The sequence below is a fragment of the Coenobita brevimanus genome, chromosome 85, assembly GCF_032717465.1.
Source record: "Coenobita brevimanus isolate Jiangsu-jjx chromosome 85, ASM3271746v2, whole genome shotgun sequence".
Taxonomy (NCBI): domain Eukaryota; kingdom Metazoa; phylum Arthropoda; class Malacostraca; order Decapoda; family Coenobitidae; genus Coenobita; species Coenobita brevimanus.
The window spans coordinates 6,433,504-6,461,181 of NC_137038.1; the positions used below are offsets into that span (position 1 = coordinate 6,433,504).

General features: G+C 46.3%; 1 protein-coding gene across 1 annotated transcript in view; it reads left to right on the top strand.

Moving 5' to 3' along the window:
- The window catches only part of msn (serine/threonine-protein kinase msn), a 247,468-nt gene that overhangs the window by 67,734 nt on the left and 152,056 nt on the right, over window positions 1-27,678 (top strand). Inside the window, exon 2 of the mRNA XM_080280525.1 lies at window positions 3,571-3,636. Coding sequence (XP_080136651.1) covers window positions 3,571-3,636 — 66 coding nt within the window. The remainder of the gene's footprint in view (window positions 1-3,570; window positions 3,637-27,678) is intronic.

Genomic DNA, 27,678 nt, shown 5'->3' on the forward strand with positions numbered 1-27,678 from the left:
GAGAGAGAGAGAGAGAGAGAGAGAGAGAGAGAGAAAGTTAAACTACCAGCATTACCACCACAACTACACCACTGCCGTCATAATCTCAGCCAACACAACTGCTCCTACCTTCACACTACCACCATCACTAGCACTGATCACAACTATACTCCTTTCATTTTAACTTAGCATAAATTTCCCATCTCCATCTCGAATCCTGAAGAGAAATAGATAAATAAAACCCCCCCATAAAAGTGATGGTAGTTACGTGGTTAATGAATACTCTTTCGAACGTTTTCTCTTCGCTGATAGAAATGGTCAGAATACGATGTAATTGTACCGAAGGGGTTTACCACATTTGCCACAGCTAGAAATATTTTTGTAACTATTTTTTTTTTTTTTTTTTTTTTTTTTAAATACTACCACAGAAGTCACCATCATCATTCCCATACCACATCATCGCCACAGGTACGAGTACCACAACAACCACCACTACCACAGCTTCCATAGCAACACAGAAAACACAACAGCAGCCACCACCACCAACACCATCGCAACAACAACAACTGCAGATATACCACCACCACCGCAGTAACAACAACAGTAACTGCAAATACACCACCACCACCACAGCTACCACCACCACCATCCGTGACTCAGAAGGGTGCAGATGAATTGTAATGGTTGTCAAGGATACCAGCAGTCCACCCGTCTCTCTCTCTCTCTCTCTCTCTCTCTCTCTCTCTCTCTCTCTCACACACACACACACACACACACACACACACACACACACACATACACATCACTTAGCATCCACTTATTCAGCCACTCACATTAGCACTCACAAGCCCGCCCAACCACTCAGCCTCTCAGCTACTCATTCGCACACTCACTCACCCACTTACTCAAACATTCCCTCTTACTGGTATGCCCACTCCCTCATACAGTCACACTCCTCCATGCACTCATTCATTCTTGTACTTACTCACATTCATCCACTCTCTTGCACTTACTCATGCACACACACGCACACTCAACCGCTCACTCATGCACGGCCACTCACTCACTTACTCACCCACTCCACCGCCTTACCCAAGCACACATTACCCAACTCTGTCCGTCCTCAGAAACATTTTCCATTAACCTATTCACAAGTGGACCTCATTTTTACACCCGCGTGTGGGAAGCGAGAGCGGGTTATACATTTATCTCAACGTTGTGTGTGTGTGTGTGTGTGTGTGTGTGTGTGTGTGTGTGTGTGTGTGTGTGTGTGTGTGGGGAGGTGAATAAAATTACCCAAGAAGTTTTATCCGATTTTAACCAGACTTGGTGGAGAGGTAGAGAAATAGCCAAGGAGTTGATTTTTTTCTTTTTTTTTAGCAATAGGTCAGAAGTCAGTGTCATAATTGTAGGTCTGACTCATGTGTCCGTGTGTGAGCAGTAAGACTTTAATTGATGTGGATCAAACTTGGTGATAAGGTGGAAGATAAGCGTTGGGGTTGACCCATTGATGTCGAGAACAATAGATTAAAGGTCGTCACGGGGATGTTTTTTTTTTTTTTCCGATTTATGTGAAACTGTGGAAAGGTTCCGAGTAAAACATGAATAAAGGGTCCAGTGTTGAGAACAGCTAAAGATGAAAGTCACAGGGAAAGGAAAAGTCAGGGTCACAGGACGAGATTAAATCAACAGTTTTGTAGATTTAGACCAACCTTGGTGGAAGATTTGAGGTTCAGGCAAGAACGAAATCATTCGACTTTGAGAGCAGTTGTTCAAAGGTCAGCGTCACATGGGAAGGTGAAATGTTTGGCCATTAGACCAGGTGGTTGGCGTGGGTGTTACATTCTCTGAGTGGTGCTTGTTGTTTTGTAGTTGCTGCTGCTGGACGATTTCATACAACTTGAGAAGCATCTCCCACTGCAGAGGGTACATGTAGCCTTCAGTAAACCCGTCACTGCTTGGGGGATCTGGGTTTTAACAAAATCGCCGGGTAGGAGTGAGAAGAGTACAGGATTACGTAATTACAGTGAAGTGGGGAACGAAACCCTTAGCCTAATGGTGTTGTTTGTGACCAGTCCACAGTCAGCCACTCATTCAACACTCACTCGACTAGCCACCCAACCACTCACTCGACTAGCCACCCAACCGCTCACTCGACTAGCCACCCAACCGCTCACTCAACCCATGCCAACCACTCACTCAGCCAGCCACCCAGCCACTCGACTCAACCCTCACCGAACGTTCACCAGCCACTCACTCAGCCACTCACACAGCCACTCCTTACTAACCACACCCACACACCTCACTCAAGTCTCACTCAGGCAGCGATCATTCCAGCCACTCAACCACTCCTTACATCATTCCCCCACCCAGTCATTCTTGTCTCACTGCACCACTCCCCCATCCTCCACTCAAACCTCACCCAAACAACGACCACTCCATCCACTCAGTCATCCACTCAACCACACCAGGGGAAGGAATTGTAAAAGATCCGAATGTATTTACAGGAAAAACAAGTCTCCATAACAGTTTACTATTACCACACATCTTGTTATTGTTTTGTTTTGTTTGTTTTTTTAAAGTCACAACCCTTTTCATCAGATGACGTATTTTACATCATTCTTGCTAGTTTCAGAGGCGTTTATGCAAGTTTGTTTTTTATTTATTTATTTATTTATTTATGGAGGAGTTGGATGTAACCTAAGTGGCTTTCTTATTACTTCTTTTTCTCAGACAAGGTCTAGAATTGCCTTCCCCTTATCTTGAGCACCTACTTGTAACCGTAGATTATCAAGAAAATGTTGTTAATCACGAAGAAGTGTCATGGTAAGGATGTAAAGCTACCATATAGTGTAGTTTTCTGCCACTGAGGTACGTGAAATAAGATACAAAAGGGAAGTCCGTGCCAAGTTGAAGTGAAAAGCATATAGAAGCAGAAATAAAAAAGTTGTAGTGAAAAGGTTAAGGGTAAAAGTTTTTTTGTGTAGTTTTTTCACCTTAACTTGGCTCAGATTTTCGTCTTTTTATGGCTCATTTCCATCAGTGATACAGAAAGACAATATTACGGCTCAGCATCCTAGCCATAGAATACGAACCCTAGAAATACCATATAGTTAAATAAATAAATGTCCGTGGATTGAAAGGGTAAACGTAATCCCAAAATTACTGTGTTAATGCAGGAGGGTTTTGATAAGACGTTGAGTAATATTTTGTAGGATAAGGATGTTGTGAGATAAGAATTAGGAGGGTGGAAAGGGAAGGGAGAGGGGAAAGGGTTGGAAGGACGGGAAAGAGAGGGGAAAGAAGAAAAAGGGAAGGGAAGGAATGGAGGAGGAGGAGGAAGATGGAAACTGGAGTGAAACGAGGATTAGGAAGAGAAGAAGGGAGGGAGAGGGAGTGTGGACAGGGATTCTATGGTAGGGTGACGTGGTTCACACACACACACACACACACACACACACACACACACACACACACACACACACACACACAGAAAGAGAGAGAGAGAGAGAGAAACTGTCCACAATGCATCACTTCAGAATTAATATTTGTATGCAGATTTTTTTATTAACTTCATTTCATTTCTTTCAGGACCCTGCCGGAATCTTCGACCTCATAGAAGTTGTCGGCAATGGCACCTACGGGCAAGTGTACAAGGTGAGTACATGTGCTACCCTACACTTCACTTTGACTGGTACTTCACATGTGCTGAGGTGGAGGCAGGGAGTACATTGTAGTTTTAAATTAAGGTAGGGAAGGAAGGTTTTAATCGAATTATTTGCCACCGCACCGTACCACACCTTCATTGGTACTTCACATGTATAATGTAGCTTTTATTTGGGGAATGATGACGTAAGGGAGCATCTGTTGAAGGAGATGATGAATGTACTAGTGAACTGCACAGTGATTATATTGTGTTTACGTGAAACGTGCAACTATAACCTAAGTGATTCCTAGCACTATATTTGATTGACTGTCGGAATGAACGGCATTTCAACCTACCTGGTGTCGTCAGTATATTTCCATCTTATTCTTTGTTTTGTTATTACACGTCATTGAATAATTGAATATTAATCTCAAATGATAAACGAAGCCACGGAAGCCGTAATTAGCATAGGCCATAAATTGGTTAAGTAATCACAGTATCTTTCGTCACACGTCGGTTACCTGTAGGGCCTTGAATTATGGGATCGTAGGTCCGAGAAAACATGTAAGATGCTTTATAAATTGTATTGATCTTCATAGTTGCCTGATTGTCAGGCACGAAAAAGAGTAACAGTATAGTTAACATTCAGATACCTCATCTGGAAACTAGTGTGTGTGTGTGTGGGTGTGTGTGTGTGTGTGCGTGCGTGCGTGCGTGCGTGCGTGCGTGCGTGCGTGCGTGCGTGCGTGTGCACGCGCACAGTAATAAAGGTGTGAGTGCAGGGATGAGTTACAGGAGATTTAGATGGGGATTAAAGAAGGTGGAAGGACAAGAGAGTGCTGGGAGCGAAGTGAGGAGGGAGGGAGGGGAGGGGAGGATGGAAGGAAGGAGGGAGGTACGGAAGGGTGGAAGGAGGGCGAGAGGGAGGGAAGGATGGAGAGTTGTGTATGGACAGACATGAATTATGGTAGAGAAGATACGGGTATAAAACTGTTCAAGGACACAGGAGGGTTTATGGATGGATGGCTAGGTGGATGGATGTACATAGGGGTAAGGGAGGTGGCCTGGATAGGAGCGGGTTTGATGTATGGGAGGATAGGTGGATATGTGAATGGAGCTGGGATAATGGATGGATGGGTGGTTAGGTGCATGGATAGGATGATGTTTGGGTATGGAAGGTTGTAAGGATGGAAGAGGATTTAATAGATGGATAGATGGGTGGATAGACGTACATGGGAATAAGAAAGATTGTAAGGATACAGGAGGGGTTAATGGATGGATGTGTAGAGTGGATAGGTGGGTGGATAGGAGTACTTGATGTTGCTGTAGGGATGACTTATGGCAGTTTTAGATAAGATTAAGGACGTTTCAGAGGGCAGAAGAGGGTTTGATGGATGGATGGATAGAGTGGATAGGAGGACTTGATATTGCCATGAGCGAGGGATGTGATTTATGCCCGCGTTAGATAGGGGTGAAAGGGTAGGAAGAAAGAGAGGGCATGAGGATAGATTAGAGAGGAGAAAATAAGGACGAAATGAGAGGGTAGGAAGAAAAAGAGAGGGCATAAAGATAGAGAGGAGAGAAAAGGGTCGAAATGATTGCGGTGGAGAAAGGAGTGTGGTGAAATGGAGAAAAGTAGAGAGACGGGAATGGGCAGAGGGTAGGAAGACGGAGTAAGAGAGGGAGGAAAAAAGGAAGAGGTGGAGGGGAGGAAGCAGGAGGGAGCGATGGAGAGAGGAAGAGAATGGGTAGGGGGAGGGAAAGGAAGAGAAGAGAATGGGTAGAGGGGTGGAAAGGAAGGAGAAGTGAATGGGAAGGATAAGAGAGAGAGAAAAGGAAGGGAAGTTTATGGGATAGAATGAAGAGAAGTGGAGGGATTTGAATGTAGGAAAGATAAAAGAGGAGAATTAATGGGAGATGAATATGGCCATAGGAAAGAAAGAGGATGGGAGAAGGGAACGGGTGGAAGGCGTTGAGAAGGGAGTGGAATGGAGGGAAGGAAAGAGGAGGGGAGAAAAGGAAGGGTGGATGGACGAGTGATAGCAGCGAATGATAAAAGGATGTGTAAGAGACAAAGGGTAAGGGAGGCAGGGAAGCAGACACACCAACAAGACATGACGACCAACTCAGACGATAAGAGCATAAAAAGTGATGAGGGGGCGAGTGGGTTGGAACATCACACTCCCCAGCGTAACACTCAGGCTTCTATAACTCACCCAGCTGAATAAAATCGTATAGGGATGAGAAGGAATACAATACTAGAGTTTTCCTTACCATGAGAGGGTTAGTTGTGATTCAGGATCTTGTGATTCGCTCGTCTGAATTTATCTTGACTTTGCAAGAATAAAAATATGCAAATACGTCTTGGGATTAAAGGGGTTAATTAGTACGAACCCGGGATGCCTTTGTCCAACACTGAGGTTATTGGTGTTGTCGGTGTGTGTGTGTGTGAGAGAAAGAGAGAGTGAGTGAGTGAGTGAGTGATGAGGGCCTGCAAGGGGGAGCGTAGTCTAACTGAGAGAATAACCAGACTTACTTAAAATACTTAGGAAGAATGCATCCATCCATACATACTTTCATACATACACACATACATACGCACCAATAGAAGAACACTTCCCCTCCCTTTCCATTCCCCTCCCTTTCCATTCCCCTCCCTTCCCTTCCCTTCCCTTCCCTTCCCTTATAACAACTACTAACTCCTCTCTCGTTTCCCATCCCTTTGCATATCTCTTTCCTTCCTCTTCCCTCACCTTCCATACTGCCATCTCTTCTTCACCCGCCCCTTTCTCATATAACCCTCACCATCTCCCTTATTTCTTCTCCCTGCTCCTTCACCCTCATTCCTCTCCCTTAACCTTCCCCCCCCTCTGTATCTCTTTCCTTCACATACCCTCTCCTCACATCACCTCCCCTCTTATCCTTCTCCCTTACACATCTCTCCTCCCCCTCTTCTCTCTCCCTCACACACCTTCCTCAAACCTGCTTCCCTTATCCCTCTCCTCACCCTTCTCCTTTCACCCTCCTCCTTTCACCCTCCTCACCCCTCCCCTACCTAAAAATACACCGCCTCCCCCACGCTGTCTGTCGCGTTTAAAGTTCTGGGGTTTGATCTCCCCAGGAATCCTAGACTTGGTGGGGTTGTTTGAGGTGGGTCGGGTAGGGTAGGCTGGAATTGGGTAGGGTAGGGTAGGATAGGATAGGATAAGATAGAATACGATAAGATGGGATAGGGTAGTAGAGGGTAGGATATGGAAAGAGAGGGTGGGGTGGGATAGGATAGGGTGGTATGATATCGTGGTGTAGGATATGGTAGGGTAGGGTAGGTTAGGAGAGAGAGGGGAGGGGTTATAGAGAGGGATTGAAAAATGGAGAAACCAGGAGATACGTAAATGAAAGAGGGAGTGAAAGTCATCGGTATTTTTAGGTTTGATAATACTGTTGGATAGGCGGTCAGACGCTTACACCAAGTTTGTTTCCTCTTGTCTCTTCTCCCAGCACTACAGTTGGAGACCTGGGTGATAAATTCGATTGCTGATTGCCGTTTTCAAGGGTAAGATTGGGACTTCAAAGAAAGTTATAGTCTGCCAAAGTGAACCTCTTGTAGTCAATAAACATTTAGGCTAAGCTTTTATTTCCTTATTTATTTATTTTTTTATTTTGATGGATACTTCTACAGTAAGCCATTCAACGTGAAGGATTTGTCGTCAGTTGAATAATATCGTCTAGTGGTAACAAGGAGTAGTAAAAAAGATGAATGGATAGATGGATAGATAGATAGATTGATGGATAAATAAATATAGATAGGTACTTAGGGATACTTGGAATATAATGAAAAATTCATGCTGTGAGTAAGGCATTTAAAGAAGGGTGAGAGGCCTGAGGGAGGGAGGGATATAGTAGCCCAGCTGGTTCCTCAGACCCTCCCCTCATCTCTCTTCACCTCCCCTCTCCCCCCTTCACCTCTCCTCTCCCCCCTTCACCTCTCCCTCCCCTCTCCCTCCTTTCACCCTTCCTCTCGCCTTCTCCCTCCCCTCACACCCCACCCTATCTCCCTCCTCCTCCTCCTCCTTTTCACTCACCCTTCCTCCCCAAGTGCCTGTCCTGTCGCCCTTCCTCCATGCCTCCTGCTGTTTACACTGTTTCTCTCCGTTTCATAGAGGGGAAACATGAGGAGGGACGCTGTTTGTTCGGAAGTGTTTGTTATTGTTATCTTTCTGTTGTTATTGGCTGTGTTTTTGTCGTACCCATTCTTGCTTGGCCTTCAGCGTTCATCGTTCCCGAGAATGTTAGGGTTTGTAAATCAAAACGTGACTACCGCCCCATTGTGTACCACTCTGTATCACATCCCTCACAGTGAACTCTTCCTTTACCCTCATCATCATCATTCAATATGAACCACAAGTAACTCAGTGTACTTTGCAAGGTCATCGGCATCTCTTTGTAATGTGTATTGTCAAGGGTAGGCGACCAAGGCAGCGTACTTACCTCTGCTGCACTGTGTGACGTGGTTAAAGCTTTGAAGTACGGCTCCAGGACCTATTATTCTATGTACCGTAATACCTATAAATTCTGTGTGACCACCACTTTGGGAGGCGGTTTCATTTCACTCAGATCAAGTCTCTTTGTCGTAATCAGGGTAGCCATCAAACCACGTCTACTTTGCCACCACCAAATCTTGTCTACTTTGCCACCACCAAACCATGTCTACTTTGCCACCAGTGTTGTGTGGCTTCCGTCATATGGGGCTCAGTTCCTCAACCTTCCATGTGCCTTTGTTGGTTTTGTTATTCCTCCCACTGGATGGGTGACGGACTCGTAAATTTACAAGTTGCACCACATCAGTCAGTTTCCTTGTCCATCCTGCTTACATCATCATCGTCACGGCACTTCTTCTATCCTTTATCTTTCCTTTTCATTTTTTCCTGTGTAGATGATAGTTATTGGGAGGAAAAGGACTGGTCAAGAATATACAGTAAGTGAAACAGACTCCCTCTGTCCCCACCTTTCTCACCCCCAGCCTTCCTACCCCTCCTTCCCTCAGCACACTCCCTCCGCCACCTTTCCCTCTTCCTGACACCCTCCACCCCTCCCCCTCTCCCTGGCACCCCCCCCTACTCTTTTCCCTTACCGTGGTACCCTCCCTTCCTCCACCCCCTTTCCCTCTCCCCGGCACCCTTCCTCCTCCATCTCTTTCCCTCTCCCTGGCACCCTTCCTCTCATCTCTTTCCCTCACCCTGGCACCCTCCATCCCTTTCCCTCTCCCTGGCACCCTCTTCCTCCATCCCTTTCCCTTTCCCTGGCACTCTTCCTTCCCCATCCCTTTCCCTCCCCCAGGCACCCTCTCTCTCTCCCCCTCCCCCTTCCCTCCCAGGGTAACTAAGTGACCGTGATGACTCATACCAGCCACTTGATACCTCCACCCTCCCTTCCTTTCCCTCACTTCAGCTCTCTTTCTTCCCATATCTCCTCCCCCCCCCCTCTCTCTCTCTCTCTCTCGTTTGTTTTCGTTTCTTCCTCCTAAGTCCTTCCTTCCTCTCCCTGTCCCTTTTCCCTCTGTTTTTCCTGTCTTTCTTCTCAAACTTCCTATTTACTTTCTGTGCTGCATGGTGGTCCTTCTTACTATTTCCTGCCGACATCAGGTGAAAGGTTTGGTGGGTGGGAAAGGGGGGATCTACCGTGCTTTACTTTCCTTGTCTTTAGCTAATAGAATAGTTTCATTGGTTATAATCTTCCCCATACTAGATAGCCACGAAACGCGCGGCAGGTGGGTTAATGTTTGCTTTCCTTTGTACTTCTTTGTACCGTACTCCTCGATTCTCCCCTTCCACCTTCAGTCTGCCTTTGTGTCGCCCTTTCCCCCGACTCCCCTATCCTTTCCCCAGCCATTCCCTCTCTACTGGCGTTTTCCCTCCTTTTCCCTGCCCTCCCGTTCGTCCTCTCCTTGTTTTTTTAATCACCCTCGCCCTTCCCCTCCTGTCGCCTCTCTTTTCATCTCTCCCCATCTCAAACCTGTCTTTTTCTCGCCTCTCCCCCTTATCTCTTATATCCATCCTTTCCTCTCGCTACCCCATTGTTCGTCTACTCTTCCCATCTTCCTTCCCTTATCCCGCGTTTTGTCCCTGAGCGAGCTACTTACCCACTTCCTCCATAGCATTTATTTTTTTCACTTGTGCTGCACGGAATGTGATAGCAGTGTATGCATGCATTCTTGTTCTTGCTGGGGATTTTCATCCTTTTCTGTCTGTGTAGCTGTCGACTGGGTACAATAACAACAAGAACAACAACAAAAACAACAACAGTAATAATAATAATAATAATAATAATATAATGAGGAGATAATCATGAAAATTGGGGAGGTTTTCCTGCTGACCGTAGAATACCCTGATTTGATTTTGGGGAGAGTACAGTACACGTGCGGCGAAGGACACTGTGCCGGTAAGAATTTAACTCTTCAGAACGATGATGTATATTATATTTTGTTTCTGCCGATATGTGATTTGATTTAGCATAGGCGAAACTTTTTAATTCATAGGAACAACACAGATTTATCAACCATTTTCACTATATGAAACCTTAGTAATCGTCAGGAAGTAGCAGGAGTAAAGAACAAAACGAGGACGACCACCGGATTCAAGGAGTTAACTACAGAAAATTGTTGTACCAGCTCAGCACGATACTTTCAGTGGATGGTCTCACAACACTTGATTATTTTTCGTTTGTTATTTATTTAATATATTCCTTCCATCCTTACCGTGTCGTCTATACAGAACGCTGATTTTACCCTGACTTGGTTTTCTGTTATCCCCCCCCCCCCCATGGTGAACAGATGGCCGTATCAGTCCTGAGGGTTTATGTATGTATGAGTACTGTATATGCACCTATCCTAGCGGCTGACCTATACATGCATGTGCTAAACTGTAGTCAGTATTTCCATGAACATATAAATCCTGCTGTAGTTGTAGTCAAAGTGTTAGGCAGTTCTTTCGGGGCGAGAGGATTGGGTCTATGGCATATGGTGTAGGGGAGGAGTCTTGGTTAACAGGGAACCATGACTCAGCTGTTTCTCATTCCAGTGCTGGTTATTACCATAGGGCATATAAGTACCCAGTCAGGTGGGTGGCCTTAGTGTGTAGAGTGGTGGGTGTGGCTAGAGAGGGACCAGCGTGAATCACAACCCAGGCGGGGAGGCTCCACTGACGGTCACGGAGGACCCAGCCGCACATGATGGATGCTGTGTCACTCTCATTACTTACTTACTCCATCTGTGTGTGTGTGTGTGTGTGTGTGTGTGTGTGTGTGTGTGTGTGTGTGACACACACACACACACACACACACACACACACACACACACACACACACACACACACACATCTCCAAGTCTCTTTCCTTGTTCATAATGGGCTGTAATGGTTTACACGGTGTTCACAACTTTTCATCCTCTCACGGGAGGTGTTTAGAGTAGATTGTCAGGAGTGGCTAGAGAAAATGCCGGTGAATAATTTTGTGATAACTTTCTTTAGAAGTGAATCGTTTATGTCTGAATGCATGAACAGTGAAACTTTTGCTTCAAGTATTGTGTCCTATCTCTGCACACAGTCCTTTTATTGTCTCTAGGCACATGGTTGTGTCTGTTGTGTTAAACGGAGACCACACAGTAGAATTTATTGTGCCTTGTTGTATTATCCTGGCACACGTTTTGTTGATGTGTGACGAATGCTACAGTACCCACCTGCCGGCTGATGGATGGATGATCCACAAGTCACTTGTGCCGGCCTCGTGGTTGAGTTAACCTAATGAGGGCATTTTTTTTTCCTTCTTCCAATTTGGGCATATACTCATAGTCCACTCCCTTGTACCCTGCACTACTACGTGCCACGCACACTCACCTGTCATTACCTCGGCTGTACTACCCGCCCGCTGTATTGAATACATGAGAGAACTGTCCACATTCAGGACTTGTGTACAGTGGACTATGTGGAGAGTGAGAGGGTACAGCGACCACGAGTCCTTTGCCATTACCGAGTGGGCGTTGCCTGGAGAGGAGGGTGTGGGGCACAGCAGGTGGGGTGGCCAGGTATGGCACAACTGGTAAATGACCATTAGCAGGTCAACTTACGTAACACTTACCCCTCGTACACCAGCTTACCTACATTCCTCTTCCATGGTGTACGTACCATACAGTTGACTTTGATCACTTGTACCTGTATAGGTTTTAACTAGCATCCTTTGTGGATACAGAGTGAATGTGTTAGTAGCACTGTAGTCACTAACACACTATTAATAGGTTATTTCGAAACGTTGAACTGAATGTATTTCGAAACGTTGAACTGAATGTACCAAGACAAAAGAAATTAGGAACGCTTGTACCCATATTCTTCACAATGTGCCACCCCCTGTACAGTGTGGACTTTCAAATTCAGCTGTGCATACCAGTCAGCATCGGTCTTTTAACCAGGGACTTGGCTTGCTTCTCAGCCTCAGTTTGAAAACTGAACGAGTCATTCCACTGACTGTGTATTAAGTCATGACACAGGTATGGCTGCCCTTTTTTGTGTGGTTGACTACTACGGGGGAAAAAAAAAAAGTTCAGTTCCCTGCAGTAACTCGCCTTGCATTTATAGAAGTTTGATTTTCTTTTGGTAACTGTGTGTGTGTGTGTGTGTGTGTGTGTGTGTGTGTGTGTGTGTGTGTGTGTGTGTGTGTGTGTGTATGTGTGTGTGTGTGTGTGTGTTAACATTTTTGGTGTGGGGTGTGGGGTGGCACATACATTCCGTACTGTAAGGCTGCATCAACACATCGTGCCCACCCAAACCCTGTCACTTTAATAATCTTGGCACCACACTATCTGGCTCAGGTTTTCTCTTTCATATATTATCCAGCAAATTCATTGTATCCTGTGACGTCTGTATAAGTTTGTTCCTGCTACTTCCAGACGATTTTATTAATTTTATTGGACTAAGGAAAGGTAGCGTAGTAAAAAAAAGTATATGACAGTTCAGAAGTGTGGCAACTAAATAAAATCGTGTGGCTGTAACAAAAGTAAACATCAGTATATGTCACTAGGTTCCAAGGGTTGCTACGTGATGTGTTGCTCCGTAGTATGTTGCTACGTAATTAGAGGGTAGTCATACTAAGTGATTTAGCTTAATTGTAAGATGAGGCGATGGAGAGGAACGCCATTACCCAGGGACACCTATATATACCTGTTCCACAAACGCCCCTCAGCTTCCTCCCTATCCCCCTAAAGAAGGATGGTGGACTGCAGGAGGAGGACAGTTTCAGCCTGCAGTCCACTATGTTACAAGTCGAGTTGAGCCTAGAGCCACAACAACAACATATTAAAGTAAGAGTGTGGCTGGATGATGCAGCTGGGAAATGGATGAGTATTTGGAGAGGGGAGGTAAGGAGGGAGGTGAGAGGATGGGTGGGTCACATGAGAGATAATGAAAAGGAGGGGTGGAGAGGGGAGAGAGATAAGCAGGAGAGGAGGGTGTGGGTTGAAAGAAGAGCAGAGGGTGAGATGTAAAATTGAATGAGAGAGAGAGAGAGAGAGAGAGAGTTATGGCGGTATCACACGAGGGTATATTTCTCCAGTTAAGATACGGGAAGAAAACACCTCGCAAGAATTGTTTAGCAAGCTCTCTCAAAACGGCCGCACTGTACTCCTCACTAGCCTAAAATTGCCATCCCCTTGAATTATTATGAATTGTAGCGATAGATTAACGGTGAAATATTATGCTGGTTACCCATATAAATAAGATCATTTTAAAATGTAAGGATAAATCACTAAGGAACAGGTGCTGCGAATTTTCATCGGTTAAGGAGACCCCCAGCACTTCTTCCTTACTAATTTATTGCTGGATATTTCACATTTTGGTAGGATTGCCCCTTGTGATATTACCTATGGCGATAGTAACAAGATATAACTAGCTTAAAAGATAATATTAATGGGTAGTTTGCAGAATAAATCGCCAAGGAAGAGTTGCTAGGGAGAATTGCACACCTCGAATACATGAGTCAGTAGCGTGTGTCTCAGTGTTATCGGTAGCGCACGTGAGGCCTTGATGTGTGTGGACGCTCTTTACCCTCCTCTATTAATAGGCTTCACACACCTCTGACCCACAGCTCTGACTACAGCCACAGAAGTCAAGTTGCTCAGTTACAGGGGTTACTCATACTCTTTATTTATATATCTGTTTATCTATGTCTGTTGTATACCGTACTATATGGGTAGCTACTTTTATCTTTCTTCCTCTGTATATATAGACATCTGTGAGTGTGTATCGATTTGTATCAGTATCAACTTATCAGTATCTTTTTATCTATCTACATCTGTCTGTCTATTTATCTATCATTCAGCCTATCTGTCGTATGCTGCAGTAAACCTCCAGCACTCCCTAACCACTCCATCCCGTCACTCTCCGTATTCTCGACAGCTTAACAGGGTTTCTGCAACCTTCTGTACACCATATTATTCTTTTATATTATTCATCTCTTTGTATTATGAGCATAGAATCTTAAATAACGTAGCCATAAGAAAATATAATGCCGTGACAATAAATCGCAATGAAGGGGGTGCTAAGGAGCTTTCTCGCCTCCCCAAGTCTCCCTAGCTTCCTCAATTACCTTTACGCCTCCGCTCCTTCCACTTCCTTCTCGTGCTTCCTCTTCTCGTTTTTCCATCAACTAAGACGTGTTTTGTTCCTTTCACTCGCTTCCCAGTGCGGTCTGTATATAAGCATGAAAGCTGACTACATCTAACTTCTTTATCGAGAGGACGTACAGTTGGCCACATATAAACCTGGGACAGCATCAGTGTGTAGCAGAGATTGGCATTTGGTACACTTGACAACCCTGACATAATCACATGTTTGTTGGTGGTACTGGCATGAATGAACGGTGGTGTTAAATATTAGCTGAAATGACCAAATAACCGTGATGCATGAACGTCTGAATTTGTAGCTACACTTCCACCTCACGCAGACTGTCCCAGGCTCGTGTGTAGCCAACCGTACGTCTAGCTTCTTTATTTATTATTTACAGGACGTGCTTTTTCTTTGTATTTTTGCTGCCTTCAGAGCTTGTATTCAGCTCTAGGGAAATCTCCTGGCGTGAAGGGGTAAAAGATGGCTGTATCTAAGTTCTCAAGTTTGAAAAAATGCTAAAAATCCAAAAATTCCCTGACAGTAGCAAGAACGGAAAAATGATGACCTGAACGTATGAATGCCCATAAATATACGGTACATGTTTCATTAAGTTACCCCCGGAATTGGGAGTTATTGTTCACGTTTGCTTGAGAGAGAGAGAGAGAGAGAGAGAGAGAGAGAGAGAGAGAGAGAGCAGGAAGCCAGTAGGTAAGGACACGTAAAAGAGAAGGTGGAGGAAGGAGTGGGAGTGTTTAGAAAGCTTGTGGAGGGAAGGGGTAAGGTGTGATAAACGGGGGAGGAGGAGGAAGTGGTGGTGGTGGTGGTTAAAGTTAAGTTTTAAATGTGTGTGTGTGTGTGTGTGTGTGTGAGAGAGAGAGAGAGAGAGAGAGAGAGAGAGTAGAACTGTGGCTTAAGACCTGAAAGTTCCTTTGAGTTGGGCGACGTCTTTTATACCTCATTTCTGCTGCTGTTAATCATTGTAGTACAGTATAATACAAAACAAAACATGAACAGTAAACACTTTCTATATTTTACTCCTACTGGTATGAACAATTGCATAACGAAAGAGCCTCCCTAGTTAGAGTATTTTAGTAGTGAAGGAGTTTGGGAAGGCTCTGTGTTTACTCATAGGATGCATTATTTTACCTTCTAAGCTAAACAAAACTATATTGAGATAGGAAGGAAGCGTCATCAAAGTTAAGAAGTGACTGTGGGAAGGAAGGAGGGAAGTGGAGAATGTTTGGAGAAGGGAAGGAAGAAGAAAGGGAGGAAAGGGAGATGGAGAGTTGAGGAACTAGATGGAGGAATGGAGGGGGAAAGGGGGATATGATGGGAGGGGTGGGGGAGAGTGGTGGCTGGGAGTGATTTTAGGTGTGAGGTGCTGAGGGAGGTATGAGAGAGAGGGGAGAGGAGGAAGGAAGGAGGGATGGGAAACTGGGGAGGGGAGGAGAGGGAGGAAGGAGGAGGGGAGAGAAAGAGAGGGTGGGAAATGGAGGGAGGAGAGGAGAAAAAGGTGTGAGAGGGGGAAGTAGAGAGAGAGAGGAGGAGGGAGGAAAAGGGAGATGTTGAGGGGAGACAGAGGAGAGGGAGGGGGTAAGGTGACTAGATTGAGAGAGAGAGAGAGAGAGAGATGGGGGGGTAGGGTTATGCTTGGGGGGAGAGGGAAGGAGACTTAAATATACCAGTGATGTACTTTGAAGGGACTCATCTACCCTTCACCCTCCCTTTCTTTCTCTGTTCTCCCTTGCCCCTTCTTTCTCTGTTCTCCCTTGCCCTTCTTTCTCTGTTCTCCCTTGCCCCTTCTTTCTCTGCTCTCCCTTGCCCCTTCTTTCTCTGCTCTCCCTTGCCCCTTCTTTCTCTGCTCTCCCTTGCCCCTTCTTTCTCTGCTCTCCCTTGCCCCTTCTTTCTCTGCTCTCCCTTGCCCCTTCTTTCTCTGCTCTCCCTTGCCCCTTCTTTCTCTGCTCTCCCTTGCCCCTTCTTTCTCTGCTCTCCCTTGCCCCTTCTTTCTCTGCTCTCCCTTGCCCTTCTTTCTCTGCTCTCCCTTGCCCTTCTTTCTCTGCTCTCCCTTGCCCCTTCTTTCTCTGCTCTCCCTTGCCCCTTCTTTCTCTGCTCTCCCTTGCCCCTTCTTTCTCTGTTCTCCCTTATCCTTCTTTCTCTGCTCTCCCTTGCCCTTCTTTCTCTGCTCTCCCTTGCCCTTCTTTCTCTGCTCTCCCTTGCCCTTCTTTCTCTGCTCTCCCTTGCCCTTCTTTCTCTGCTCTCCCTTGCCCTTCTTTCTCTGCTCTCCCTTGCCCTTCTTTCTCTGCTCTTGCTTCTTCTGTCCCATCCTCTCTCCTCTCCTCATCCTCCGTATCTTTCTCGTCCTTCTTCCTTCATCTTTTTATCCCTCTTCCTTCATCTTTCTCTCCCCTCTTGCCTTATCTTTCTCTCCTTTCTTCCCTCACCTCTCTCTCTCCCATCTTCCCTTCTCTCCCTTCTTCCCTTGCCTTTGTCTCCTCATCCCTCGTCTCCTCTCTTTCCTCCTCCTCCTTTCCTCTCCCCTCATCCCTTCTCTCCCTTTCTTCCCCCTCTTCCCTCCTCTATCCGTCTTCTCTCTTCCCTTCTCCTTTCCTCTCCTCTCTTCCCTTCTCTTCGTTTGCTCTCGTCACTTCGCTTCTCTTCATTTCCTTTCCTCTCCTCTTTCCTTCTCTTCCATTCCTCTCCTCCTCCCTCGTCTATTCGTCTCCCCCCTTCCCTCTTCTCTCTTCCATCTCCTCTGTTTCCTCTTTCGTTTTCCCTCCTTATTCTCTCCTATCCCTTTCCCCTCCTTCCCTTTCTTTCTTTCCCTCCCTCCTCCCTTACTTTCTTCGCATCTCACCCTCCCATTCACTCTTTCTTTTCCCTTCACTTACTTTTTCATTCCCCTTTCCCCTCTCCCTTTTTATACCCCTCCCTTCAGTATCCCTTTCTCTCCCTTTCCCTTTTTTTTCAACCCCTCTTTTCCCTCCCCTCCTCTCCTTGGTATCTCTTTCCCTCCCTCTCCCTTCCTTTCTTTTTCCCTCCCTCTTGTCTCTCTCCCACCCTCTCCCTTTCTCGTCCCCTCCTCCTCCCTTTTATTCATCTTTCCCTCCCTCTCCCCACCTTTCTCCTTCGGTCTTCCTCTCCTCTCTTTTTCCCTCCTCCTCCCCTCTTCCTCTCTTTTTCCTTCCTCCTCCCCTCTTCCTCTCTTTTTCCTTCCTCCTCCCCTCTTCCTCTCTTTTTCCCTCTTCCTCCCCTCTTTTCTTTTTCAATCCCCTTCTACTCCTCTTCTCCCCTATTCCTTCCTTTTTTACCCTCCTCTTTCCCTTTCTTGCTCCTCACCCTCTTTCTCTCCTGATTTCCCCAGCCTTTCACTTCCTATCTCATCCTTCCTCATTTCTTTATCGTCATCTCATTCTTTATTTCTTCTTTCCCTGTCTTCCCTCACTCCGATTCTCTATAATTTATTCTTCCTTCCTTCCTTCCTTCCTTCCTTACTTACTTACTTACTTACTTCCTTCCCTTAATCTTTCATACTCGTCCCTCACTCCTCTTCCAGTGTTCTCTTCCTTCTCTTTGTCTCCTCTTCACGTTATTATCTTCACTGTCCCACTCTCTGTCTTTCCATCACTTTCTCCCTTCCACATCCCCCTCCTCTCTCTCTCTCTCTCTCTCTCTCTCTCTCTCTCTCTCTCTCTCTCTCTCTCTCTCTCTCTCTCTCTCCCTCCCTCTCTCCCCTATCTCCACCCCCTCCCATCCCTTCTCACCTTTATTAATCCATCTTTCTTTCCTTCCTACTTTCCTCCTATTCTTTTCTCCCTCCCTTCCCACCCCTCCCTCCTCCCTCTCTCCCTATCCGTCTTTCCATCCACTCCCATTTCTTCTCCTCCATCTCCTCCCCCTATCCCCCCTCTATCTCCGTTCACATCCCCCTCCTTTCTTCCTCCCTTTCTCCTCTTCTCCCTCCATCCTCTCTCTCACTTTCCCCTCCCCATGTTGCTTCCTCCTCCCCCTCCCTGTTTCTCCCTCCCTCCCCCCTCCCCATGTTCCTTCCTCCTTCCCCTCTCTATCCCTCCCTCCCTCCCTCTCCGTGTCACAGCTTATTTTAACTTTCTTTGTGTCTTTGGGTGACGTAGCCCCTCTCACTCTCACTCACGTACTGTTATACTCTCTCTCTCTCTCTAACACACACACACACACACACACACACACACACACACACACACACACACACACACACACACACATTGCCTCACTCCCACTTAATGCTGTTTACCCTCACTGGCTGGTAATAATCTTAATGTTTTCTCCATATATTTGCCATCTTACTTAATGGCGCGTCACTTACTCTCCCAGTCGTCACGTATACACTGTTTATGCTATATTTGACTTAGATTTTCGTCCTTTTCCAGTTTATTTCACGTACCTCAATGTGTGTGTGTGTGTGTGTGTGTGTGTGTGTGTGAGAGAGAGAGAGAGAGAGAGAGGCGACTCCACATCCTTTTAACAGTTCTTCTTCGTGACTAGCATCCTATACTACTGTTAATCTATTGTTGCAACTCAGCATTCAAGATGGAGAGATGGTAATTTTAAGCCAAGTTAAAGAGATTACAGTCGTTTTATTTTGCATTTTAGTGTCCTCTTCTGTCAGTTTGTGTTCACATGACGGAACTGGGCCACTCACACAACTTGAATACTTAGTCGTGGTTGCATGATGAATACTTAGTCGTGGTTGCATGAAATTCTATAAGCCTTAGTTATGAGATAGGAATGAGTCTCCTTGGTTACTGTAGTTATATGGACCGTCTAATCTGACTACGATTGGCCATTACCTGAGCTGAAAGGGATTAGGGGTCTTCGTCAGGGGAAGAAAATAAGAGTTATAGTCAGGTACCGTAAATGACGAAGCTGTTTATCTTATTTTATTTATTTATTTATTTATTTACCGGTATATACTTCTTTATTTAACGACCGGAACATTATATCATTTAACGACCTGAACATTATATCGCTTAACGACCAGACCATTACTTGTGTCCATTCATGCTCAGTCTGTCAGTCAATCTGTTTTACTAAATGGTAAAGTGCCGTAGTAGACTGCTAACCAAAGAGACACAAGATCGAGCCCAGGGTAAAAGAGGGAATAGTTTTAATATTTGCATGTTAAAAGTCTCAGATTGTCGTAACACACGCCTCTGCTTTGCCCATCCTTCCTCTTTTTACTCTTCCCATTTCGCATTTTCCCTTCTCTCTTTTTCTCTCACTTCGGACCCCCTCGTCTCCCATCTTTCCCTGTCGTCCCTGTCCTCTTTCATACCCCTTTCCATTCTCTCCTCTCCCCTTGTGTACCCTAATTCTTTGCCTTCTTTTTCCTCTTGCCTTCCATTGTCCCACACCTGTTTCCTTTCTCTTTTCTCCCATCTTCTTCCTCCCCACTTTCCCCTCCTTCCTCCTCCTCTCTCTCCTCTGTTTCTTTCTTCACCTCTCCCCCTCATTCCTCCTTACTGTCCTCCAGTTTCTTACCAGTCTAACATTTTATTTTTGTTATTTCCAGATGGTTTATTCATCTTAGACTTTGAACTGTTAGGTCGTGTAGAGATTAGGTAAAAGCTTCATCAGACCCTTCTCTACTTTAGGTGTGCCAGAAGCTGAATAAAGCCGGCAGGAAATAGCAAGGATGAAGTATAAAGGAGGTCATGGTATTGAAGGGGTTAATGTGCCGCTATGTTAATCACCGTAGTCGTAGTTTAGATGGTTATGGTAGTAGTAATAGTAGTAGCGATGGTGGCGATGCTGGCAGTGGTGATGGTAGTAGTAGTAGTAGTAAACCTCATGGTCCTGGGAACGGGAACACAGTGGACTGCAGGCTGAGGTTGCCCTTTCGCAGTCTTAGGTCGTGTAGAGATTAGGTAAAAGCTTCATCAGACCCTTCTCTACTTTAGGTGTGCCAGAAGCTGAATAAAGCCGGCAGGAAATAGCAAGGATGAAGTATAAAGGAGGTCATGGTATTGAAGGGGTTAATGTGCCGCTATGTTAATCACCGTAGTCGTAGTTTAGATGGTTATGGTAGTAGTAATAGTAGTAGCGATGGTGGCGATGCTGGCAGTGGTGATGGTAGTAGTAGTAGTAGTAAACCTCATGGTCCTGGGAACGGGAACACAGTGGACTGCAGGCTGAAGTTGCCCTTTCGCAGTCCACCATGTTTCTTTCGGGGGATAGGGGGGAAGTTAAGGAACGTTCGTATAACCGGGCAGTGGAGCCGACCAGCTATATCAGTGCCACCACCTGAAGGCGTCCCTCCAGCACCCCGAAGGCAGGAAAAGGCCAAATTTCAGGTTCTCTCTCCCTCCCACCCTGTCTCACATCTCATTATTTTTCTCTACTTTCTTGTTCTCTCCTTCCCTCACTTCCTGCTCCACTGCATGTCACCCGCCTCATCTGTCATTTTCTCCACTTTTTATTTAACTCTCTCTCTCTCTCTCTCTCTCTCTCCCTCCCTCCCTCCCCCCCCATACCACATTCCCCTTCTTTCCCCTCTACATCTCTCTCATCTTTCCATTGTCGCCCATTTCCCCTTCATTCTCTCCCCTCTTTCCCTCCATCTCTCCCTTCTCCCTTCATTCTCTCCCCATTTTCCCTACATTATCTCAGCTCTTTTCCTCCATCCTCTCCCCTCCTTCCCACTCTTTCCCTTCATTCTCTCCCCTCCTTCCCTCCCCGTCTCTCCACTTTCCCCTGCCCATCTCTCCCTTCTTTCCCTCCATTCTCTCCCCTCTCCCGTCTTTCTCTCCATTCTCTCCTCTCATTCTCTCCGTTCTCTCCCCTCTTTCTCTCCTTGTGGCTTTACTGTGCCCCGCTAATGTGACCTTACTTGTAGCTCAGGGAGTAAACAGGCCAGACATCACAAAAGCTCTCTCTCTCTCTCTCTCTCTCTCTCTCTCTCTCTCTCTCTCTCTCTCATCCAGTTCCCTGTTGATCTTCCGTCGTATTATTTTTAACATTACCTTCTCTTTCTAACGTTCTTATAAAATATCCCTTAGGCTTCTCCCCATTTCTTGTACGGCTTATTTTCGGAGAGTTTGCAAGGGGGAAGAGGGGACCTACGCTTTTGCTGTCCCGTTCTGAAACTTGTGTAATTAGAGGGTAAGTCTTGCTATTAATATTAAGGCCGGACCACGCTGTAAGGAATCTCAGGGGTTTCTCTCTCTCTCTCTCTCTCTCGCTACTGCTGTGCCCATTTGTCCATGCCAGAAATATGTATGTGCATGTTTTTATGTACGTAAATGCCTCCGTGTGTACTTAACGCACGTGTGTCGTATGTCTGCTTGTGTGTGTGTGTGTGTGTGTGTGTGTGTGTGTGTGTGTGTGTGTGTGTGTGTGTGTGTTCGCAAGGTTTTATCAGTACGTGTATGTACATGTTTGTTGTGTGTGTGAGCGTACATTCATGTGTGCACTTTGTTCGACCTTGATGGTGTAGGTACGGTATGTGTAACTGTATGTAAGTATTGTTTGTGTGTGAACAGCCTGTGTCTTCATGTGTGTGTACTTTTATGTGTTATGTGCGTATATGGGCTTGTATGTGAATGTTTGTGTGTGTATATGATCCTGACTGGACGTTTGTGTGTTCGTGTGTGTGTGTTGGTCGTGACAAAAATAGTTACCACATGGAGGGAGAGGGTGGGGGGAAGCTGGAGAGAGAGAGAGAGAGAGAGAGAGAGAGAGAGAGAGAGAGAGAGAGAGAGAGAGAGAGATGAGGGATGATGAGAAGAGCGGGAGGGAGGGAGTAAGGGAGAAGGAGAGGGAGGTAATAATGTATGATGATGGTGGAGGGAAAAGGAGAGGGGAGGAGGGGAAAGAAGAGGAAGTATGGTTGAGGGGAAAGAAGGGAAGTAGAGGAGAGGAGGAAGAGAAGGGAAGTAGAGAATAGATGAACTGACGAGAAGTAGAGGGGAAGGGGAGGGATATCGAAGGTAAGGGAAAGGAGGTAGAGGGGAGGGGAAGGTTGAGAAGTAAAGGGAAGAGAAGGAAGGGAGGGATGGAGAGAAGAGGAAGAGAAAGGAAGTAGAGGGGAAGGGAAGGGAAGTAGAGGGGAGGGGAAGGGAAGGGAAGGGAGCTAGAGGGGAGGGGAATGGGAACAAACCTTACTGTCCTTTCGAGGCTGTTTGTTACAGAGTAGACTATGACTGCGAGATGTAATTGTACATGCTGAAGGATAAGGATAGTCAAGCAAGAAGGCTACCCCCACATCCAAACCCTCCATTTAAAATTGGCAGGAAAAAGTGAGAAAAACCACTATGCAACACGGAAAAACTGACATGGAAATATCATAGGAAAGACTGAAAAGGAAGGGAGAGGAACTAGAGGGGAGGGTGAGGGAAGGGAAGGAAACTAGAGGGGAGGGTAAGGGAATGGTAGTGAAGTAGGGTAAGGGAAGGGAAGTAGGTAGTGAGGGGAGGGAAGAGGACTGGTCTAGTCGTTCCCAGAGACCCTGGTATGTGACACGTGGTACCTCCCTTCCCTCCATCTCTCCACTCTTTCTCCCCCATAGTTTTCTCCTTTTCTGTTTTTCTCTCCCGTTTCCGCCCCCCTTTCTCTCCTTTCTCTCTCCCCTCTTGCTCCCCTTCACTTTACCTCCCCTCTTTGCCTCTTCTCTCTCCTCCTTCATCTTCTCTTCCGTCCTTTCCTCCAGCTTTCCCCTCTGCCTCCTCTTTCAACAACCTCTCTTCTCTTTTTCCATTTTGCTCTCCTCTGTGTCCAATTTGCCACATACTTTTCATCCCTCCCTTGTTCTCCTTTGGTCTTTCCTCTCTTTTTCCCTTTTTTTCCCCTCCATTCTGTACCCTCTAGACTCTCTTTATGTTCTTTATCTCTCTCCCCTGCTCATCTGTACCCTCTTTCTCCCCACTCTTTTTCTAGCCCTGTTTTTCTCTTTCCACTCGTCTCTCTCTCTCTCTCTCTCTCTCTCTCTCTCTCTCTCTCATCCCGGGCTAGTTCTCTTCCCATTCCTTCTTACTCTTCGTCTTTCCTCCCTTTCTATCCTTTCCTCCCTTCTTTCTCCCGTTTCTCACCCCTTTCCTTTCCCTCCCTTCCCTCTCCCCTTTCCTTTCCCCTCTCCCCCCTCTCTCCCTTTATCTTCGCATCCTCCCCTTTCTCCCCACACACAGACCCCTTCCTCCCCTCGCCTCCCACGAATAGATATCAGTCACAACCACCACAAACGTCCGAAAAACGTTCACTATGATTGTATGTGTATGTATGTATGTACCGTACTGTATGTATGTATGTGTGTATTAATATATGTATGTTGTTTGTATGTATGTATATGTGATATGTATGTATGTATATGTATTTAAATAGGTAGGTAGGTAGGTAGGTATGCTTTCTTCATTGTGTTGCATTTTCCTCTTCTTTCGTTTCCATTTCTCCTCCTCCTCCTCCTCCTCCTCCTCCTCCTCCTCCTCCTCCTCCTCCTCCTCCTCCTCCTCCCCCCCTTGCATTTCTACCTTCTCTCCTTGTTTCCTCCCACTCTTTCTCTCGCCCTGTTGCCTTCATCCTTCCCTCCCTCCCTCCCTCTTCTCACCCTGTTGTCCTCTCCCCTCATCTCCCTCCCTCCCTCCTTCCCTCCCACCCTCCCTCCCTCCTTCCCTCCCACCCTCATTCTCCTCCATTCGCCCTCCGTCGCTCCCCACTTTCTACAAGTTTCCCGTCTGCATTGCTTTTTCTAATGCATGAGAGAGAGAGAGAGAGAGAGAGAGAGAGAGAGAGAGAGAGAGAGGTATGTTTGAGACTGACATTGAAGGAAGTAGTGAGGTAGGGTAGGGAGAGAGGGGGGGGAAGGGAGGGGAGGAGGGAAAAACAGGCTGAGAGCGTTGAAGGGGAAGGGGGAGCTTGTCACGTGTGTGTGTGTGTGTGTGTGTGTGTGTGTGTGTGTGTGAGAGAGAGAGAGAGAGAGAGAGAGAGAGAGAGAGAGAGAGAGCTGGGAGGGTGCCAGGCTTAATGTCAGGGTGTAGCTAAGCTCTCTGCGTGTGTCGGGGTGTAGGTAGGGTGTGTAGCCTACATGGTGTTGGGTACTTAGTATGACAGGATGGGGTGACGGTGTGGGGTGTGGTGGGGGGGAGGGGTGGCAGGGTGTGGGGGGATGGGGTGACAGGATAGGGTGTTTTATAGTGAGGGTGAGATGACAGGGTAGGGTGTGCTGTAGTGAGTGTGGGTTGGTGAGGGAGGGTGATGGTGTGAGGTGGGGTGTAAGGGAAGGGTGACAGAGTGAAGCGTGGAGAGGGACGTGGGGGAGGGTTGAGGAGTAAGGGTGACCATGTAAATCCCTTCAGTACGATGACACAAGATTACAAGGTAGGGGTGGCAAGGGCTATCTCAAAACCATTAGTCAGAGAGAGAGAGAGAGAGAAGGTCGTAGACAGAGGGATATGCATACTGAGGAAGACACCAAGACAGTACCAGAATAGACCAGTTTCATGTAAGAAGGACTGAGAGGGCTAAGTGTGAGCAGATGTGGGAATAGTGTGTCATTGTGATTACACTGAGAGTATGATCCTAGTATGAGTTATATTGGCATCTGTATTATGTGTGAGGGTGTGTAAGGCCAGTGTAGTGATGCAGTATGGATGTAGGGGAGAGAAGGGTGTATATTGGTCAGGTGGAATGGTGTGTGTTTGTGTGTGTGTGTGTGTGTGTGTGTGTGTGTGTGTGTACAACCTTGACCCCATCACCTCAAGTGTAGTGATGTGTGCACCATCTTGTGGAGTACTGTCCTGTTATCTCCTTCCCTCCCCCCTCGCCCCTTCCTCCCTCTTCCTCTATACCTTCCCCTCTCCCCTTCTCCACTCCCTCCTTTCCCTCTCCCCTTCTCCACTCCCTCCTTTCCCTCTCCCCTTCTCCACTCCCTCCTTTCCCTCTCCCCTTCTCCACTCCCTCCTTTCCCTCTCCCCTTCTCCACTCCCTCCTTTCCCTCTCCCCTTCTCCACTCCCTCCTTTCCCTCTCCCCTTCTCCACTCCCTCCTTTCCCTCTCCCCTTCTCCACTCCCTCCTTTCCCTCTCCCCTTCCCCTCTCTCCCCATCCCTTCTCCCTCCTTTCCCTCTCACCATCCCCGTTCTCCTTGTCCCCTCTAGCCCATCCTCTTTCCCGTACCCCCTTCTCCTCCACCCCTCTCTCTCTCTCTCTCTCTCTCTCTCTCTCTCTTTCAAGTCGTTCTCTCTTGCCTCCCTTTTCTTTACTCCCCTTCTTTTCTTTCTTCCTCTCACTAGCATCCCTTTCCCCACCCTGTCTTACTTCGCCCCTCCCCTCCCACTTTCACTTCCCCTCTCCCCTCCCCCCTTTCTCCCACTTTCCCCCTTCCCCCTCCCGTTCCCTCTGTTTTCTCCCCCTCCCCTCCCCTCCCCTCTGTCACTTCTCCCCTGCCTACCCCTTTGTCATTCCCCCCCCCTCTCTCTCTCTCTCTCTCTCTCTCTCTCTCTGTCGGGAGTTTAATTTTAGCTTTTGTACACAAGAGGTTCTGAACCCAGGACAGTGAGTGTGGTAGTTGTGGTAGTTTTATATATTGGTGGAGAGTTGTGGTAGTTTTATATATTGGTGGAGAGTTGTGGTAGTTGTGGTAGATTTAATGATGGTGGGGAGGGTTGTGGTACTTAAGGTAGTTTTATATATTGGTGGGGGAGAGTGGTGGTAGTTGTGGTAGTTTTAATAATGGTGGTGGAGAGTTGTGATTGTTTTGGTAGCTTCAGTAATTGTGGTAGAGCGTGGTGGTAATATTGGTTTCTGTGATACGGTTGGTGGTGTGGTGGTGGAGAGTGGAAGATGCTGGTGATTGTGGTACCGGTATGTTGGTATTGGTCATAGTTTTGGTAGTGGTGGTAGTTTTGGTAATAGAGGTTGTGGTAGTGGTGTGGTGGTTATGGTAGTTTTGGTAGTGGTGGTTGTTGTGGTAGTTTTGGTTTTGGTGGTGGTTGTGGTAATTTTGGTATTGGTTGTTGTAGTGGTAGTCTTGGTATTGGTGGTTGTTGTGGTACTTTAGGTTGTGGTGGTAGTTGTGACGTAATAATGGTGGTTGTGGTAATAATTGTATTGTTGGTGATTGTGGTAATAATGATTGTCAAGGTGGTAGGTACTGTTGGTGATAACTGTGGTACTGAACACCCTGACATGTAAATATTTCTCTAAGCTGAGCAAAATCGTCTTTTCATAGCATTACTTCTTCATGACTAGCACTATAGCATCCTTTTCATAGCACTTCTTCATGACTAGCACATAGCATCCTTTCCATAGCACTTTTTCATGACAAGCTCCACAGTGTAGTCTTAGCCTCTCGTTTCATCTAAGTATTGAAGATGGAAAGATGGCAGTTTTACGCTTAGTTAGAGTGAGTAGATTATGGGAGTTTATACCAGAGAAAAGGTTTACACGACTTAGTGTCTCCGTGCTGAATAAAATGGTCTGGTGTCAGCTGGAATAAAATACTAAGTTGGTTTATGGCAGGCAGAGGGTTGAACTTGGAGCAGGTGTGGTGGTTGTGGTTTGCTGGAAGTTACTGAGAGTCGTGGTGATTGGGGAAACATGATATTGCAGGTGAGGTGGATGAATGTATTTATCACTCACTACAGAGATACGTAGGTAGGTACATGGGCTGATGTATGTATAGGTAGATAGATGCGGTGAGTATGTATAGGTAGATAGATAGATAGATACCCAATAGATAGATTGCCTCCTTGCATTACTGATTGTTTGATTGTTTGGTTCAGTTTTAGATGGTTGGAGAGACATGGGTTAGGTAGGTACACAGAGAAGGAAGAGTGGATAGATGTGTATGTAAACAAGAGTGTAGTGGTCGTTGGTGGGTTGTGGGTTAAGTAAAGAATGAGAGATCTGTGACCAATCCCTTTGTTCCCAACCTTATATTTAGACGAAGGAAGCCAGTCACGCCTTTCTTTTACACTTTTTTTTTTTTTTTTTATCTTCTGTGCCGTTCTTTCTTTGGTTTTAATTGGGATAGAGGGGCTTCTGTGTGTGTGTGTGTGTGTGTGTGTGTGTGTGTGTGTGTGTGTGTGTGTGTTAGTTTTTGCTTATGTGGCCACCAGTTTGGAAAAATACAGTCAGGGGCAAAAGTTCGATTACTCTTCCAGTCCGTCTGCTTCACACTTGACGCATGTTTGGCATTTTCCTCCCTGACGTCATGGCAGCCTATCAGAGAGAATCATCTTTGGCCAGAGAGCCTCACCAAACCTCTCTCGCTCTGGGAATATTGGCCAGCAGAGGAAAGCTATAATTAGAAAAAGTTAAATATTAGACACTGTTAACCCTGGCTCTGGGTGAAAGAACGAACTCATTGACAGTAGAGTTTGTAGTGGCCAGAAAAGGTGTCGGAGGCCAAGGCTGTATATTGACAGTTATGATATTGT